The sequence below is a fragment of the Equus caballus genome, chromosome 8 (genome assembly GCF_041296265.1).
Source record: "Equus caballus isolate H_3958 breed thoroughbred chromosome 8, TB-T2T, whole genome shotgun sequence".
In the NCBI taxonomy this organism is placed as follows: domain Eukaryota; kingdom Metazoa; phylum Chordata; class Mammalia; order Perissodactyla; family Equidae; genus Equus; species Equus caballus.
Genome location: NC_091691.1, coordinates 99,383,323 through 99,400,190, shown reverse-complemented (window position 1 = coordinate 99,400,190; position 16,868 = coordinate 99,383,323). Strand labels below are relative to the sequence as shown.

Sequence of the window (16,868 nt, the reverse complement as noted above, 5' to 3'; positions counted from 1 at the left end):
CTTGGCTAGAAACTGAGTGTAGAATGATTGTTAAAGTCACTTTCTAGAAAAGATGAGCAGACCACAAAATAGTATACATACACACACACACAAAATCCATGCAAAACATTATTTGGTTTGAAACCATAAATTTCAGACGGGCCTTAAAAAAGACACCTAAGGCTGTTGTAAAATTCAACCCAACCCAGGTACAGCTCATTGGAAACCCCACACGGGACCCAGCACCGACCCTGGGACAAGCCAGCCGGTTCAAAGGGCTGCTGCGGAGGAGCGTGCTCTTCAAACTGGTCCATGTGCCCTGGCAGAGTGTGGGGCGGAGCCACGAACCTATCTGAAGACAAGAACGCAAAAAGAAGGGGGAATTCACAACTCTGCAAGTTACTTCAGATCTCCCAATCTGTCCAAAAGGATACTTCAGTGAGTTTTCAAAAATCAGCCCCTTATTTTTGAAAAGAGAGTAGGAAGGCAATTTATATAGATATGAGATATGGTTAAGGCACTATCTTTGTACTTCCAGTATATCTCTTCACAGTTTATCCTAAAACTTAGACATTCTTCTATAAAGTAACATTCTAAATGCAATTACATGTAACAACTATTTAAAACCTTTTGGACGCACATTGTTCCAGGCAACACAGAGGATAAAAAGTACAAAATCCTGCTCATAGATTAAATACATTTTGGGACATCCTTAAAAAAGAAAGTAAATTGGCCAGCAAATTGTTAGTGGGCCTAAATGAGACAAGAAACGTGTGCCAGATCTATATCCACGACAGCCATCCCCCCTTATCCACAGTTTTGCTTTCCACAGTTTGAGTTACCCATAGTCAACCAGTCAACCGTGGTCTGAAAATATTTAATGGAAAATTCCAGAAATAAACAATTTGTAAGTTTTCAATTGCATGCTGTTCTGAGTAGCGTGATGAAGTCTCACGCTGTCCTACTCCATCCCAGGATGGAGTGATTCAGGATTCAGGATGTGAACCGTCCCTCTCCAGCAGACCCAGGTCGTATGCACCACCAGCCCACTAGTCACTCAGGAGTCCTCTTGGTTATCAGATCACCCGTCACAGTATCTCAGTGCTTTTGTTCAAGTAACCTTTATTTTTGTTAATAATGGCCCCAAAGCATAAGAGGAATGATGCTGGCAATTCTGATATGCCAAGGAGAAGCTGTATAGTGCTTCCTGTAATTGAAAAGCTAAAAGTTCTCTACTCAATAAAGAAAGGAAAAAAATGGTATGCTGAGTTGCTAAGATCTACGGTAACTTTTATTACAGTATATTATTATAATTGTTCTATTTTATTATTAGTTATTGTTCATCTCTTACTGTGCCTAATTTATAAATTAAACTTTATCATAGGTATATATATATAAGAAAAAAGATAGCATATACAGGGTTCAGTACTATCCGGGTTTCAGTCATCCACTGGGGGTCTTGGAATGTATCCCCCAAGGATAAGGCGAGACTACTGTATGTCACTGTACTCATTGTCTGCAGTGGGGCTCACAACTTTTTGTAGCAAGACTCTATTGATGAAGGAAGCAATGTGCTGGATCAGGAGCCTAATCTCGGTGCAGGCTCGTAACAATTTACAGACCTGCAGTAGTCTGTGCATCAGACATGGAATACCATAATAGAATACTACAGACCATACAGATGTACAGAGATGTATACTTACTGAAAACAAAAGATATTCGCAATATATTAAGGGGTAAAAGTAGGTTACAAAAAACTATGTAGTGAAAGATCCTATTTCTATAACTCTATATGCACACCAAACTCTCGCACATACATACATAGCACAAACTGTGATTTACAGAAGTCAGAGATGAGATACCAACATGGACTACAGTGAGCAGGAAGGGCTGCAAAACTATACGGATAATTCCAAAAGTTAAAACTCTGAAATAGTTACCTTCCTCTGCTTCCAAAGGCTGATCTGCCAACTGCTGACCAAGTCCTGTTTCTTCCGTGCCTACGACATGCTGTGGCTCCAGGTCCAGCATGGCCTCGGGGTGTGCTGCGACTGCCTCAGCTGTCTGCTGCAGCTCGTCACTCTCAATCTCCACCTGCATCTGAGTCGAGACGTGCATGCTCTGCTGGTCCACGGTGTTGTCATCTATCGAGGCGGCCTGTTGATGCTGTTGGAGCTGCTGGGCAAGTTCATATCTCCAAAAGATCAATGATAACTCAAAAAGTTAGATGCTGTCAATAATAACACACACGGAATACAACTGTGCAAGTTGTAATTTATTTATTAAATAATTAATAAATTAACATTTTTACTTGAAATTCTCTCATTTTGAAGTCATGATGGCAATCCAGTTGAAGACTAAATACTATTAATGATTCTGAAGAAAAATCATTTTGCGTTATCTTTAGTGCTTTCACAGATTATAGGCACATGAAGGCAACAAAGGGAGGGTGAAGGATAACACATACCAGAATTTTTAAAAAGTTAAAAAAATAGAAAAGATGCCATATTTCAAAATAAAACTCTCCCAACTCAAATTCTGCAGTGAGTTAAAGTATTCAGAAAAAGAACTGTACAAAATGAGACAGTGCCTCTACGGACTGATTTCAGTACCATAAACAAATGTGGTATATGGTTGGGGAGGGGGCAGACAACGTCCTATAACCTGCCATCTCTCACAGCCAGGGCCACAGACGTCTTATCCGACCAAAGAGCCACTGCGTTACAGAACCGTGAGGCATATGGCCACTCTGACTTTCGGCAGGATCATTATTCATTTTAATATAGCTTTTACGTATACAAAACACATCCAGTATATCTTTAGCAAGGTCAACAACTTATCTTTTAAAGAGAAAAATGAACAATTAATTCAGTGAATGAATCAAAGAACTTAAAAAAATAGCTCAATTATCTGATTAACAGGCTACACAACATCTAATAAGTATGAATGACCTATTCCCCTTTCTAAGATATCATGGTCAGACCCATACAAGCTCCACCATATGTTTGATTCCAGAATCTCATGAATCTGCCAACTCAAAATTCCATTCTTAGTTCCAAACAAAATCTTTCCTCTTCATTTTCTGATATCACAAATAGTCACTTACCAACTACTTTCACTGAGGAAGGGGGAACAAAAATGTAATAAAAAGTAGCAAAGAATGAGAACACATATCGTCACCCCTTTCCCCGATGGTGGCTGCACAGCAATGCCATGCTGCTCACGTGTCTTCTCCACCACTGCCCTAAAGGGGAGGAAACGTGTCTTGCATGGTAACTGGTGGAGTCTTGTTTTCTGTTTGTTTGCTAGGGTTGTTTTTTTCCACGACTTTTACTATAGTAACCTTTTATACCTATTTTAAATGTAAGTGTTACAGTATTTTGGGAATTCCCAAGGCTTCAAACAAAGGGATGAAACACTGGAGCTACCCTGCTCGCAGGCAGGTTCAAAGTCCTCACGCGCTATGAGAGAGAAACACCCACTCTGGCATACGACAGCCCTGCCAGTCTTTAGAGTGCCACCTCCATCACACATTCATCTCCTAGCGCAACTGCGGCAGGTGTCCCTCAGCATAACCCATGACATGCAGTGGCAGATGCAACATCCCATCTAAAGGCAGCCGACCTACTTTCCAGAAATTATACCACTGGCCATTGAGTCCATAAACGGCCTTGAACCTGAACTCCTAACACTACCACAGAAAGTACACTGTAAAGGTCTGGCTTCTTGACAGAGAAAAATACTATTTACCAGGCTGCTGGGCAAGGCTGTGCCCAAGCTCCACTCCTCATAGTACACTATACCACTCAGACATCACACTACTGTGAGCGGAAACACAGCATCCTAAACATCTGTGCACTCATGAGTTCACCAGTTCCCAAATGCACATAAAGTATATAATTTTCTCCATAAAATGCAGTAAAGTACAACCGGATATATAAATGGCAAGAGGTGCCCATATTCACACCACCAATATCATATTCCCTAGATGGTCTCAAGAAGCAGTTAAACTTCTCACTAAGCGATCAACTGTACCAAAATCAAGGGAGTCAATTCTGTCAAGTGCACTCAGGCATCCAGATGGACAACATCAAAACAACTGTTTCTCACAGTTAACGTATTCTAACATCTGGGGATTTGTTTTGCAGGTAATACCTGGGCAGAGACATCCGGGTTGAAATACTGTCCAAAGTAAATGTTCTAGGGCAGAAGGTTCAATATTCCTTTATGGTAGGTCTAGTAACTCTTATTTTCAAAGCCTCCTAGGATGTGGTCCCTTCATCCAGGCTTTCCACTACAAGACAGAGCTCTGCGGCTTCACAGAAACCCCTGAACAAGCTCCACACAGTCAGAAATGCATCTCTGCAGGGCTGGTGGGATGCCCTCCCCTGGGAGATGAGGGAACCCTCTAATCAAGTGAAAATGGAAGTCAGCTTTCATAGCAGACTTTTGCAGGAGCTAAAAATATATTCTTTTTAAATCAACAACATAGAATAATTATCATTCAGATGCCTAATGATATGCCTAGAAATCACAGAGTTGACGAAGAACTTCTTTTTTTGACATCTTCACTACCTAAGTATACTAGGCATAGTCTATTTAGCATTTCATCTGTTATTGACTATCAGTTTTAAAAGAGAGCTTACAAAGCATTTAGCCCAATATAGACTACTTCAATATTATATTAAAAATAAAAATGTTAATGCTTTAGTCTGTGGCTCTCAACAGATCCTTAGACACTAACATAGAAGTTTATTTACCCCATATACCTCAAGCTAGAAGTAATAATATAGGAATCGAAGACAATTATTTCTTAAAAACACTCTCCACCACCATCTGGGAATTAGAAAGATGATTAAAAAGTGACCATCAGAACTATACATACCTATGGGTTTTCATGTGCTTTTTGCAATTTAGTGAGGTCTTAAATGTTTTCTGGCAATAGGGGCACATGTAGGGACGAAGGTCGTTGTGAATGCCCATATGTCGTCGCAGGCTACCGCCAGTGGTAAAGGCGCCATTACATATCAGACACTTGAAAGACTTCAGTCCAGTGTGCGTTCGGACGTGTGCTTTGAGCACTCCCGCAGAAACAAAGCCCCTTCCACACTGAGAACACTTAAAAGGCTTCTCACCCGTATGCGATCTAAAACGAATGAAGATTTGAATGCATGAGTAAGCTTCTCACACTATAACGCTTTGTAATCTAGAATGCACTCTTGTATATTACTTCACTCGATCATCCCTGTTTTCAGCTAAGCAGCAAAGTTGCAGCTGTCTGCTTTCTACCAACAAGCACACCTGAGACTCAGGTGCTCAAGTGACGGCCTAGAGTCACAGAGCTAGTCTACAACGGAGACAAAACTGGACCCCATGTCCTCCTCTAAGATGTATACTTTTTTCATGACATCTCACTGTCCCTCGAGATCAAGTTTCTATTTTCTTTTCACTGGTGCTAGCACCAACAATTAATCTAAACTCTGATGAATACACCTGAAAAACTGTTAAAGGACATAATTCTAACGAAAAGAAACAAGTACTTCCTCAACATGTCCTAGAAATTGCAAATACCGAACTATAACAGGACTGTAAATAAAATTCACTGGCAATTTCTGGGTGAAATATTTTACTCAAGACACTAAAGAATGAAAGTATCAATCATCAATAAATATTTTGGGGTCGAACGTGACATTTTAAATACCAAAGCCAACACTACCATCCTTAATATTTCTACCAGTCACCATTTCACTAAATCACTGTAATTATACTAAATTTCCATCTCTGAATCTATGTTACCTTACCTGATGTGTTGTTTAAGGTGGCAAGATTTTTTATATGCACGATGACAATAAAAACACTTGTATGGTCTATCTGCTTCATTTACAAAATTATTATTAAAATAACTTTGAAAAAACTGGTTTCGTGGAATGGGCTGGATAAGACCTACAAACCAAAAGAAAATCAGGAATAATTCACTGTCATTGCTACTAAAAAAGTTATATGTCAAAAGGCATCTGCTTTACCCAGAAGATGAAAATTCTGAGGCGTTAAAGATTTCAATGTTGCAATTAAAAGCTATGTTGTGTTAGGAACTGGCTATTTAAAGAATACCTATCAGGAAATACAAAGTTAATATAAGATAGATATTTTTTCTTTTTCTTTTTTTTTGCTGAGGAAGATTCGTCATGAGCTAACATCTACTGCCAATCTTCCTCTTTTTGTATGTGAGCTACCACTGCAGCATGGCCACTGACAGACCACTGGTGTGGGTCCTCGCCCAGGAACCGAACCCTGGCAACTGAAGCACAGCATGCCAAACTTAACCAATAGGCTATCAGGGCTGGCCCAGATAGATATTTTTGCAACATAGGGAATATCTATATTGTTACAGTTACTTCCCTTGGGTCTAGAGCCAATTTTTAATGGATTCCTACATTTACTTTCTATATGAGCATTTGTTGGCAAGGAATTTACCTAACTATATCCAAAATTTAGGTAAATCAGGATTTTTAATCCCTTATTTGTTTAGTATGAAGATTATATACCATGTACTATAATAAACTCAAAACAGAAATGATTCTAACACAATCTTTTGTTCTAAAAAAGTCAGCATTTTCATAGGAAGTTTATTAAAGGGATATCTTTAAATAACAAAATTACTAACTTAAATATTTCAGGTTTTACATACTTTCAATAAATAAACAATTCCATTAGGTTAACCATGTAATAAATATGTGTTGATCAAGCTGAGCTATATACACAAATCAGGCCAAACGTACTTTCGAACTATTTAACATTTACCTGGAACATTAAGAGGAAGACCCATGCTGTCATTCTATCTTGGCTGTTCCTCCTCCCTCCAAGACAATGCAGCTATCTGCCAAGATTCTGGACTCGGTCCACCATCTCTCTCCTCCCTTAGCTGTACCATTAACCTCTACGCAATGATTATCAATAGGCACCCCTAACACACTGCTTTCCTCATTCCCTAACAGTCCAGGATACAGCTCATTCTTTGCCCTAAAACCTGCTTCTTCCTCCCAGCTCTCCTAGTAGTTACATATAGAACTCCATTCTCCTACTCATACAGGGCCAGGCATTTCAGAATCTTTGACAACTCCCTCCTCTGTCTCGTTGAGTCTGTCATTTGTTTGTCATTTGCCGGTCATGGAGGTCATACATGTCCAACATTTCTTAAACTTGTTTCCTCGCTTCTATTTCCACTGCCACCAATTTCAAACAATGGAGAAAAAAATAAGAAAGCTGGAGAGAACTCCATGTCTCAGCTAAATCACATCACTCACTTACTAGACTTAAGTAAACTGACCTGCACTCCCTGATGCTTGCATCAGAAGCTCCATTTGGTCTTCAAAGAGAATTCAGAGCCCTCCCTTATGATCTGTGTACAATCCACACAGAAAAACCCTAAGAGCTGCCAAACCTCTTCCCATTTCATCAGTTTTTCGAACTAGCAGAGCCGTAACAGTGCCACACAGACATTCTCCCTCCAGGCAGCTCCAACACCACTCTGTGCTTCAAGGCACTGTCTTGCTTTTCCCTAACAACTCTTCTTTCCCACCCAAAAGAAAGAGCTTCATCACTCAGTGCATCCCCACTACCTTCCCCAGGACACGCATATTAAATAAACCCGATGTAGGTGGAATGACATGCCTGGTGCTCAAAGACATGAAGGCCGTACAAGGGCTGATCCTTTGAACCTACACTCTCATTCTCTCCTCTACATGGCTCTACAAAATACTCACCTAGACGATGCTAGCCTCCCAAATGACTGTTCTCCTCTACCTTCTCATATCACTGACAGAAAAACATTTTTACCAAAGTAAGCTACAATCTTAACAGCAATTTGCTCAGATACCTTCAACAGCTTACTATCAAAAACTTACTACTACAACTGGTCAGTTGGCATTCCAGCGCTCACTCCATCTATCTCTATCCGTCCATCCTTCCATCCATCCATCCACCCACCCATCTATGTACATATGCAGCTATATCTTGTCCCTCTATATCATTATGCTCTGACTATTTTCTGAAGAAACCCACAATTCCCTATCTCTACACTTGGACTTATTTCTATTTGAGCGCTTGTCACTGCTTGTTCTCGTCTCTCTTCCCTGCTCCACTAGCTATACCTTCTTGAGCCTAGGACCTGTCCCATGGTCACGAACATAGCCCTGGGCCAACATAACACCTGACAAGTAGGACACATAAATATGACTGAATAAATTAATGATCCTGTTCCCAGTGTCTAGAAGTTAGACACTAAAGGAAAGAAATACACACAAATTCAAACTAAGATTGCTTATTCACGGTCTTACGGGTAACCTTCATTGCACATCTACTGTGTTTAGGGAAGCATGTTAGGTTCTATGAAGAGAACAGAAAACTAATGTGAATGTTCTCCAAAATGGAACTACAAAGAGTGACGCCTCTGGTCACTACTAAGCTTACGAAGCTGTAAAATTAAAATGCTCAGTGTGGAAGGTCCACTGGTAATGCACAACAGCATATTAGGCACGGCTATTTGGAATTTTACGCAAACAGGTTCAATAACTCAGCATAAAATTAGCACTTAATTAAAATTGTAAACTCCAAATAATATCTGATAAGCCATTTTCTCATTCCTTGGTGAACCTAATGGAATGAATGCTTTGTAGGAAAAACACCAATAAAAAAATTGTAAAACTCTCCTCCCACAACTAAAATGAACTGTACAAATATACAAATGTGAGAAATTTTATGTTTTATTAGATAACATACATTAAAAAGCAACGAGAAAGAGAAACATAGGAAAGTGAAATAATTTTAAGCAATTAGTTACGTAAATTACATAAACTCACGGAAGTGGGTAAACTCAAAGAAATTCACAAGATAACTTTTAAAAAATAAAAGCCCTCGGATGGTTGTCTTCTATGTGTTTCATAGGGGAAAAAATAAGGTACTTCACAAATGAGAAAACAAATTACTGCTCTTGCTATTTCCCACACCAAAAAAGACTATGCCAGGGGCAGGGAGGGGAAGTGTTCACGAGCTTACCAAGTAGTCAGACCTGAAGTCCATGAAGGACTCCAGGAGAATTTCCCCCTAGCACTCTGCAGTCCAGACACAAAGCTCAACAGCCGTTTGGCTCCCAAAGGAGCAGTCAGGCCTGACTCCTCCAGGCATTAGGTCACATCTGATTTAGCACCTTTAGATACACAACCAACATCCACCTTGTCAGCCCCTGACATCACTGTCTAGCCCCTGACATCCAGCCCTCACTGAAGCAACCTCACACCAGAATCTTATCTAAAGACTTAAGACTGCCTATCTGCACCAGGCCTCACAGCTCCCAGCCCTCACAAGGCCCAGGGACCATCCCTCCTCTCTGTGTCACCCCTACCCTGGTGCAGTGCCCCACCTCCAGCAACCTACCTCCGCAGCAAACACCCCACCCAGCCTCCCACTCTTCTCCTCCCAACTCTTTCTCCTGTGGCTTCTGGAACCTACGTTCCCTGGTAAACACATTCTCCATCATAAACAACTTCATAGAATGTTTAGTTCATCATTTCTTCTCCATAACACTAAGTCTTTGTCAAACTGCTTCCCTGGAAGCTCTCACTCTTGACGACCCATTCCTTGAGTCTGCTGAGCCCCAGCCTCACATCCTGGCCTGTCTTCAGTCTCCCAGTCTGTCTTCACTTCCTTCTCAATGCTGCCTGTACTCCATGAGCCAAATCCCTTTACCCAACCCCTTGCCAATCTACCCTTAGGAAACCTGCAAGTCCTCTGGCCCCTTCTAAAAGTTCAGAGGATCATAAAAAGAAAAACAAAAGAGCTTGCACAGTAACATCTCTCAGAGAAAACCACAACTGACAGCTCAGTGTATACTTGAACAAAAGAGTCTGTTACATACAAATGTCAGTGGGATCAACGTTACACACTGTTCTCTAATTACCTGTTTATACTTCATATATACATCTAACATCTTTCCAAGTCATGACATATGACACCATCTCCAACATCCTTTGGATGACTGCAAGGAATTCCACATTCCCATGTACCCAGTTCACTTAAATACCCTTTTGATGGATATTTCGATTGCTTCTAACTGTGTACACTGTCACAATGTTGCAATAAACAATCTAGTAAATACAACTATCATCTCAGTGTCTCTCCCCGCCCCAGACATGGAATTATCATCCCTAGGGGGTATCCAGGCAAATGTATTTTGAAGCAGATCCCCAGAGGATTCTAAGCCCTTTGCAAGAAGGGTTTGGGGGACTCCTACTTTGAGCCACTAAAGAAGTAAAATAACAGACCTCAATTTTTAGATGTCTTATTTTTCACTCTAATAATTTCACAAAGTTCTGTTAAAAAGTTAGGCTAATTATAAACTCTCAATCTTTAAAGAAAAAAAACTAAAGGTGATTAAACATACATAAAAAGTCCTAAGGTCCTGGCTATATTATGTCATTTTTACTAGATTATCAGTCCTTAATATATTTTTTTAAGGAAATTACTTATCTCAAAGAAAGGCATGAATAAATTTCAGTTAACTGATATGCCTCAAAAACAAACTAGAAATGTCCTTAAAACGTCCTAGAATTCCTTCTATAATACCAGAAGAAAAAGGTTTATCTTGTTATGGTGCTTGGGGAAAACACAACTTAGTTTTACAAAAGCATTCATATAGTGCAAATAGTAAGAGAATGCAAATATTGCATGACAAATATAACATATATAATATATCCTACATAACATGTATAAAAGAAATTTGATATACTAGGTTAGGCAAATGTGTAGAGAAAAGCAAGATAAATGCACTAATATTAATATGATTAAAACATAAATATGAGCTTGGAAGATCAATTATTACAGCCTGAGGTTTAAAATAATAGATAACCAAACTCTGGCTCACTTCAGAGAAAAGATATTTCAAACATTTATGCTACGCAAAACGGAAAAATGGTGATATTATACTTATACACATACACAGAGTCATACATAGAGAAAAAGAGTGATTGTTTTAAAAATGGACATATAATATACATATGTTTTGAAAATCCAGACGCAGCTACAGATCAGATTATGATCACCTTGACTCCAATATTTCCCCAGGCTGCACATTATTTTATTTAAAATTTAGTTCTTGAATTAGAAGAATAAACATTTAGAGTATAATAGACTCTAAATACTAGTGAAATACAATCCCTAAAATGCAATGAACTACACATATTCAAGTTTCGTAAAGACTACTGGTGGCTGATACCAAGATACAGGGACTCTGAAAATCATGGTGTGCTCTTCCACACTTCTGTGCCCAGAGGGCAATGGTAATGCACGTGGGAAGGAAGTGCGTTTTACTGAACACAACCCTGGTCTAGAAGTCAGAAGATCCAGGTCCCAGTTCTACCATGAGCACAAACTAGTTGTATAACCTAAAAGCAACGTTATAACTCTCTAGGGCCCAGTTTTTACAGCTGTAAAAATGAGGAATGAGGAATGTAGAGAAACTTTGGAAAGACTATTTTTAAGTCCCTATGCAGCCCTAAAAGTTTTTAAAAATATATCACCTTACGGTATTATACTATCCAACAGTGCTGCCTTAATATGCAGAGATTAAATTACTCAGCATAATATTTTTAATGCATTCTAATACTTTCCTAAGTGACAGTCTCAATGTAAAGCATATTGTATTTTTTTCCTTAAAGATTGGCACCTAGGCTAACAACCACTGCCAATCTTTTTTTTTTTTTAATTGCTTTTTCTCCCCAAATCCCCCCAGTACATAGTTGTATATCTTTTAGTTGTGGGTCCTTCTAGCTGTGGCATGTGGGACACCGCCTCAACATGGCCTGATGAACGGTGCCATGTCCGCGCCCAGGATCCCAACCAGCAAAACCCTGGGCTGCCGAATCGGAGGGAGCGAACTTAACCACTTGGCCACTGGGCCAGCCCCGCATACTGTATTTCAAGTAACTAGACTGAATTGGAACATCTCATCTCCCGATTAAGTCAAATAATTGTAACTAATCTATGCTAAAACCCTCTCTGTTGTATTTGTATCAAAATCTATCCTTCAAAGGTTACTACAGTCATATCTTTTCAACACAGCCCTCAAGGAGCTCAGAGTCTGAGAGAAGAGACACACACAAATATAAATAACAATGAAGCTAAGTATGAAAATAAGCATTTACAATATTTTACATTTGACAATGTGAAGCCTCCTCTACGAATCATTTCCCTCAGGTGTCTTGCTCAGCCTAGACCAAACAGAATTCTACTTCCACTAACTTGGTGTAAGATGAAAGTCTAGAGATTCAGGACTCTCATTTAACTCAACTAAGGATTCATAAATTTAAAGTCAAGAAACCCACAGGTGTTTAACTTGATTCATGGCAACCTGAAAAAATTGGTAATTTGAGGGTACCCCTCAAAGATGAAGTATAATTCTGCGACTACTAAATAAATGTTTAATTTGTCCTGACTTTTAGATATTTTTCTGCATTTCAAGAATAACACAAACTACTGAGACGCTATAGACTATGGTGAAGATTAAATACACATTAAGTGAAATTGGTCTGTTGTTCAAAGTCTTTTAACCTACTTGGGAATTTTGACCAGTTTCTACGCTCTAAAAAAATTAAGTACCCTAAGAATTATAGCTCCTGGAAAGCTTAGTAGAACTCATACATAAAATCAGAGACTGGTATTTTGGAGAGGAAGATCTTTAATTTGTTGTTTGTTTTTGGGGTTTTCCATTCCTTCCAGAGTCAATTCTGATAAGTACATTATCCTAGAAAAGACCAATTTCATCTAAACTTTCAAAGGTATTAGCAAAAAGTTGTAGAGAAGATTTGAAAACAATTTTTATCTCATTTATATCTGTGCTTATAGCTCATTTCTCATCCCTAAAATTATAGCTGTTTTCTCAGTTTTCAGTTTACTAGTGACATACCAAGTCATCTATTTTACTGTTCATTTAAAATCATAAAAGCATTTAAGGTCACTAGAATTTTGTTTTCTATCTTAAATTCTCTTATATTTATTAATTCCATTTTGCTACTTCCATTTTTCTAGTTTTTTGAATTATGTATTTTATTTTCATTTTTTCTTATTTTGTAGTAAGAAATACTTTTTAAAAGTCTTAATTTTGCCGATGGCAGCTTTGGTCCATCCAATTTGTTGATATAATGCTCCTCTTTGTAGCATGTAATTGTAGTTTTGAGTCTTTCTTTTCCATATAATTAAATTTTAGATAACTATTTTCTATTAATGTTTTCATTGAACTGTAATCAAAGATTGTACAATATCTACTTTCAAGAATTTGAAATTTCCCATGCCCTAGAATGTGATCTTCTATTTCATGCATATTTAGAAGTGTGTATTTTAGAGTAAAAGATTCTATAAAGGTACTAAATCACTCTTTTTATATATGTGCTTCAAATCCTCTTCAGTTTCACTGAGTTTAGTTAAATTGATCTCAGGATTTCTCATTATACTTCCTCCTTTCTTCTATTTATTTTTGGTTTATATATTTTGATGATATGCTCCTAGATACTTAAAGGTTCATGACTGTTTATCATCTTACTGGTGGACTATAACTTATATTAATCTAAAATAGCTCTCTTTATGCCATTTAAGCTTTATTTATATTAAATTATATTTCACTTGATGTTAATTTTGTTCATTGACTGGATTGTCTTGTCTAAGACAATGATGAAATACAGAAACTGCATAAAATGTAAACTCTCACACAGAATTTAATGAGGTTTCTTTAATTGGTTCTAGTGCTTACAAAAATCACTTTTCTGAAGATTCTCGTAAGCAGCATTTTCTTTTTAGTTAACAAAATCATAATTTACCTTGATTATAACAACACTGAGCCTAAAAAGAACTTAAAAGCGGGTAGTTTTTCTTCTTAATCCAAAGACAAAGCAGCCCAGATAACACTGTTACACACCATGCAGGGATTTCAGGTGAGGCAAACAAAGTGCACTGTGAGTTTCACATAAAGAACCGTCGTCCATTTTTAGCAGCTCCACTGAGATAGGAACTTCTCTTCAATGAAGACTTATATACCGCTATCTTCACTTACACACCATTTCTCTCTTAACCAAGAACACAATTTGGGCAGTTTAGACAGAACTAGGATTTTAATTTTGATCCTGGAACATACTGGCCCATAACGCAAGACAATGCTTAACGAAAACTTCACTAACACCATGCCTAAAACGATCTAACAACGTAGAACATCATATTTATATGCCCTTTGCAAGGAACCACAGGGAAGAGAGTCTTACCTACGTCAGTTATGAGAATTGGCTCTTGCAAAGGAATATCAGGGACTGGAACGTTCGCCTTGCCAACACGAACCTTTGCAGGTTTTCGCTGGTGCCTCATCTTCCTTAACTCCGTGTGTTTAAAGTGGGAAGCAATGTGAGTCTTCCTATGGCCTGAGGTTCGAAACTTTTTGTCACAGTGAGGACAAGCAAAAGGTCTGACTCCTAATAAAAATAAAAGAACACAGTAGGATTATTTCAAGGGAATGCATCTCAACAATTAATGCCAACATAAATTTCTAGTAGTTTAATATTGATTTGAATATTCAATTTATCATTTCATGCTTATAATTTCGTGGATATTATAGAGTTATTTTCCTTGTTTGAATACAGTGCATACTATAGATGTTAAGGCATGTAATAAGAGAATTTTAGTAAAAAAAGGAAAATTTACTATTTTTAGGAGAAAGCCTTACATTGTAAAATAGGGACATTCAAACAACTAGCAGTCCTCAAGAACACTGAAGTGTGTAAGACTGCTCTCCCTCTCAAGCTGCCATCTGTAAACTGGAGTGACAACGCCTGCCTCCAGGCTTGCTGCTGGGTCTGGACACACTCATGTGTACACAGCACTCTTGCAGTGCCCAGCACTGGGTACCCAGCAGTAACTAATGTTACTGATTGTAAATAACGCTGGGGCTGCTGACAATGGTCATAATGTCCTCTCAACAATCCTCTACTATCACTCTCCTTTTCTGAAGGAAAGTTCCTTCATTTACAATTTTACTGGTAAACGAAAATGCAGATTCCAAAAAAGGACACAGAACGAAATTGACTAATTTCAGCTTTTTCAAATACTCATCCACACGCCCAGCGCAGCCCAGAAACTCAGAGGGGATAGAGGAAGTTACTGCTAAGCAGTATGGGGTTTCTTTTGGGGGTGAGGATAAAAATGTCCAAAAATCAGATAACGGTGCAGGTTGCACAATTCTGAATTGTACACTGTAAAAGAGTGAATTTTATCTCAATTAAGCTGTTGGAAACAAAACTGAAGCCTGAATATGCGCTTTCATGCCTTCATACTGATTACAGTCTCTGAAAGGGAGAGCCGTTGCTAAGGTGTCCCTCCCGGCCAAGGCCTCCGCACAGAGGGCCGGCTGCAGCGGGGCAGCTCAAACCCACAGGTCTTCCCACGCTGCGCAAGTGGTGCCTCTTCCGGAGAAGGGCCCATAGTCTGTCTAAATCTGGCCACCCACGAGCAGCCTCCCTCTCACTCTGCACTTCTATGTGCATTCGCGAGTGCTACTGCTTGACGCCTCCCTCACGAAGCCCCAGCTCCATGAGATCAGTCCCACGGACCTCCTTTACCAGTGTACACCCCATGCCTAGCCTACAGAAGGGAATCAAAAACCCTTATGAAAAGAAGGGAGAATGCGCCCTCAGAGTGCGGAGCGATCCTCCGCAGGCTCTGCCGTCGGGGGGCCGCGGCACCTGTGTGCAGGCGGATGTGCACTTTGAGGCTGCCGGAGGTGGAGAAGCTCTTCATGCAGTACTGGCACTTGAACGCCTTGATGCCCGTGTGCGTTTTGATGTGGGCGGTCAGAGTGCTCTTCACGGCAAAGGCCCGGAAGCACTGCGGACACTTGAAGGGCTTCTCGTGGGTGTGAATGCGGATGTGGCGCACCAGGTCGCTGGGCTTCCGGAACTCCTTGGTGCAGTAGGGACACACGTGCCAGCGAACGCCATTCTCCTCGCGGATTGAGCCTAAGGCAAAATTTAAACACACAGTCCAGCTTGGCCAGGAAACTGCATGATGCCAAATATTAAGGCACTTGAATTCCTTTCTAGGGTTAGATTAAAATAGCACACCATACCTATGAAAAGCTGTATACTTTTTGCCACAGCAGAAGATATATGATCAATTATGGAAAAAGTTGAATTTTGCATAATCACTGAAATTATGGAGGACTATGATTTAATCTTACAGAAAATTCTAACAGTCCCATGAGAACACAAATCACAGCCTGTGAGAGAGAAAGCGCTAACTGGACAGATAATGCAACATAAATCCTGAGTCCACAGCACAGACAGCCCACTGCGAACGTGAATGAAAGCAGCCAGGATCCAGTGACTCCAAAATTTACTCAAAGGACATGAGGAGAAGGAATGAAGTTGGAATAAGCGTCGTTTGAGCTCATCTGATATCGCTAATAAAACAGTACAAATGCAAATAATTAGGAAATAGTAAGTGTATTTTGCTATAAAAGGGAATTTACAAATAGTTAAGACAAAGAAATAGTAGATATGACACAAACGAGTTCATGATCAAATAGAAAAGATTCTCTGTGTTGTTACTCTAAATATTATTATTCACCTTTCAATCAGGTTTAAAACTATTCCTATCAGAAGAAAAATCACAAGTAGAATTTATGAAAATATAATAAGTAAAATGAGTTCTAAAATATAAAAAATTTTTTAAAAAACAAAATTCAGTAGAATCATTTTTTAGTTTTTAAAATTTTTTCTTAGATTTACTCATCTAAAATTAAATAGGCACCTATAATAAGGTAAAGAATCCACTTGAAATCAAAAATATTTTGGCCATGT

The 16,868-nt window shown here is 39.0% G+C and overlaps 1 protein-coding gene across 16 annotated transcripts in view; it reads right to left on the bottom strand.

Annotated features, from left to right (window-relative positions):
* The window catches only part of ZNF236 (zinc finger protein 236), a 117,646-nt gene that overhangs the window by 46,012 nt on the left and 54,766 nt on the right, over positions 1 to 16,868 (bottom strand). For 14 of the 16 annotated variants that reach the window (XR_011441643.1, XR_011441641.1, XR_011441642.1 and 11 more), the window contains 6 exons: positions 15,753 to 16,025; positions 14,283 to 14,486; positions 5,781 to 5,922; positions 4,865 to 5,125; positions 1,920 to 2,173; positions 230 to 331 (listed from right to left, as the gene is read on the bottom strand). Coding sequence is in view for 13 of the 16 variants with exons in the window: in XM_023648002.2 (XP_023503770.1) it covers positions 230 to 331; positions 1,920 to 2,173; positions 4,865 to 5,125; positions 5,781 to 5,922; positions 14,283 to 14,486; positions 15,753 to 16,025 (1,236 nt within the window). In the remaining 3 variants the exon portion in view is untranslated. The remainder of the gene's footprint in view (positions 1 to 229; positions 332 to 1,919; positions 2,174 to 4,864; positions 5,126 to 5,780; positions 5,923 to 14,282; positions 14,487 to 15,752; positions 16,026 to 16,868) is intronic. The other 2 variants (XM_023648003.2, XM_070275874.1) reach the window with 1 other exon arrangement.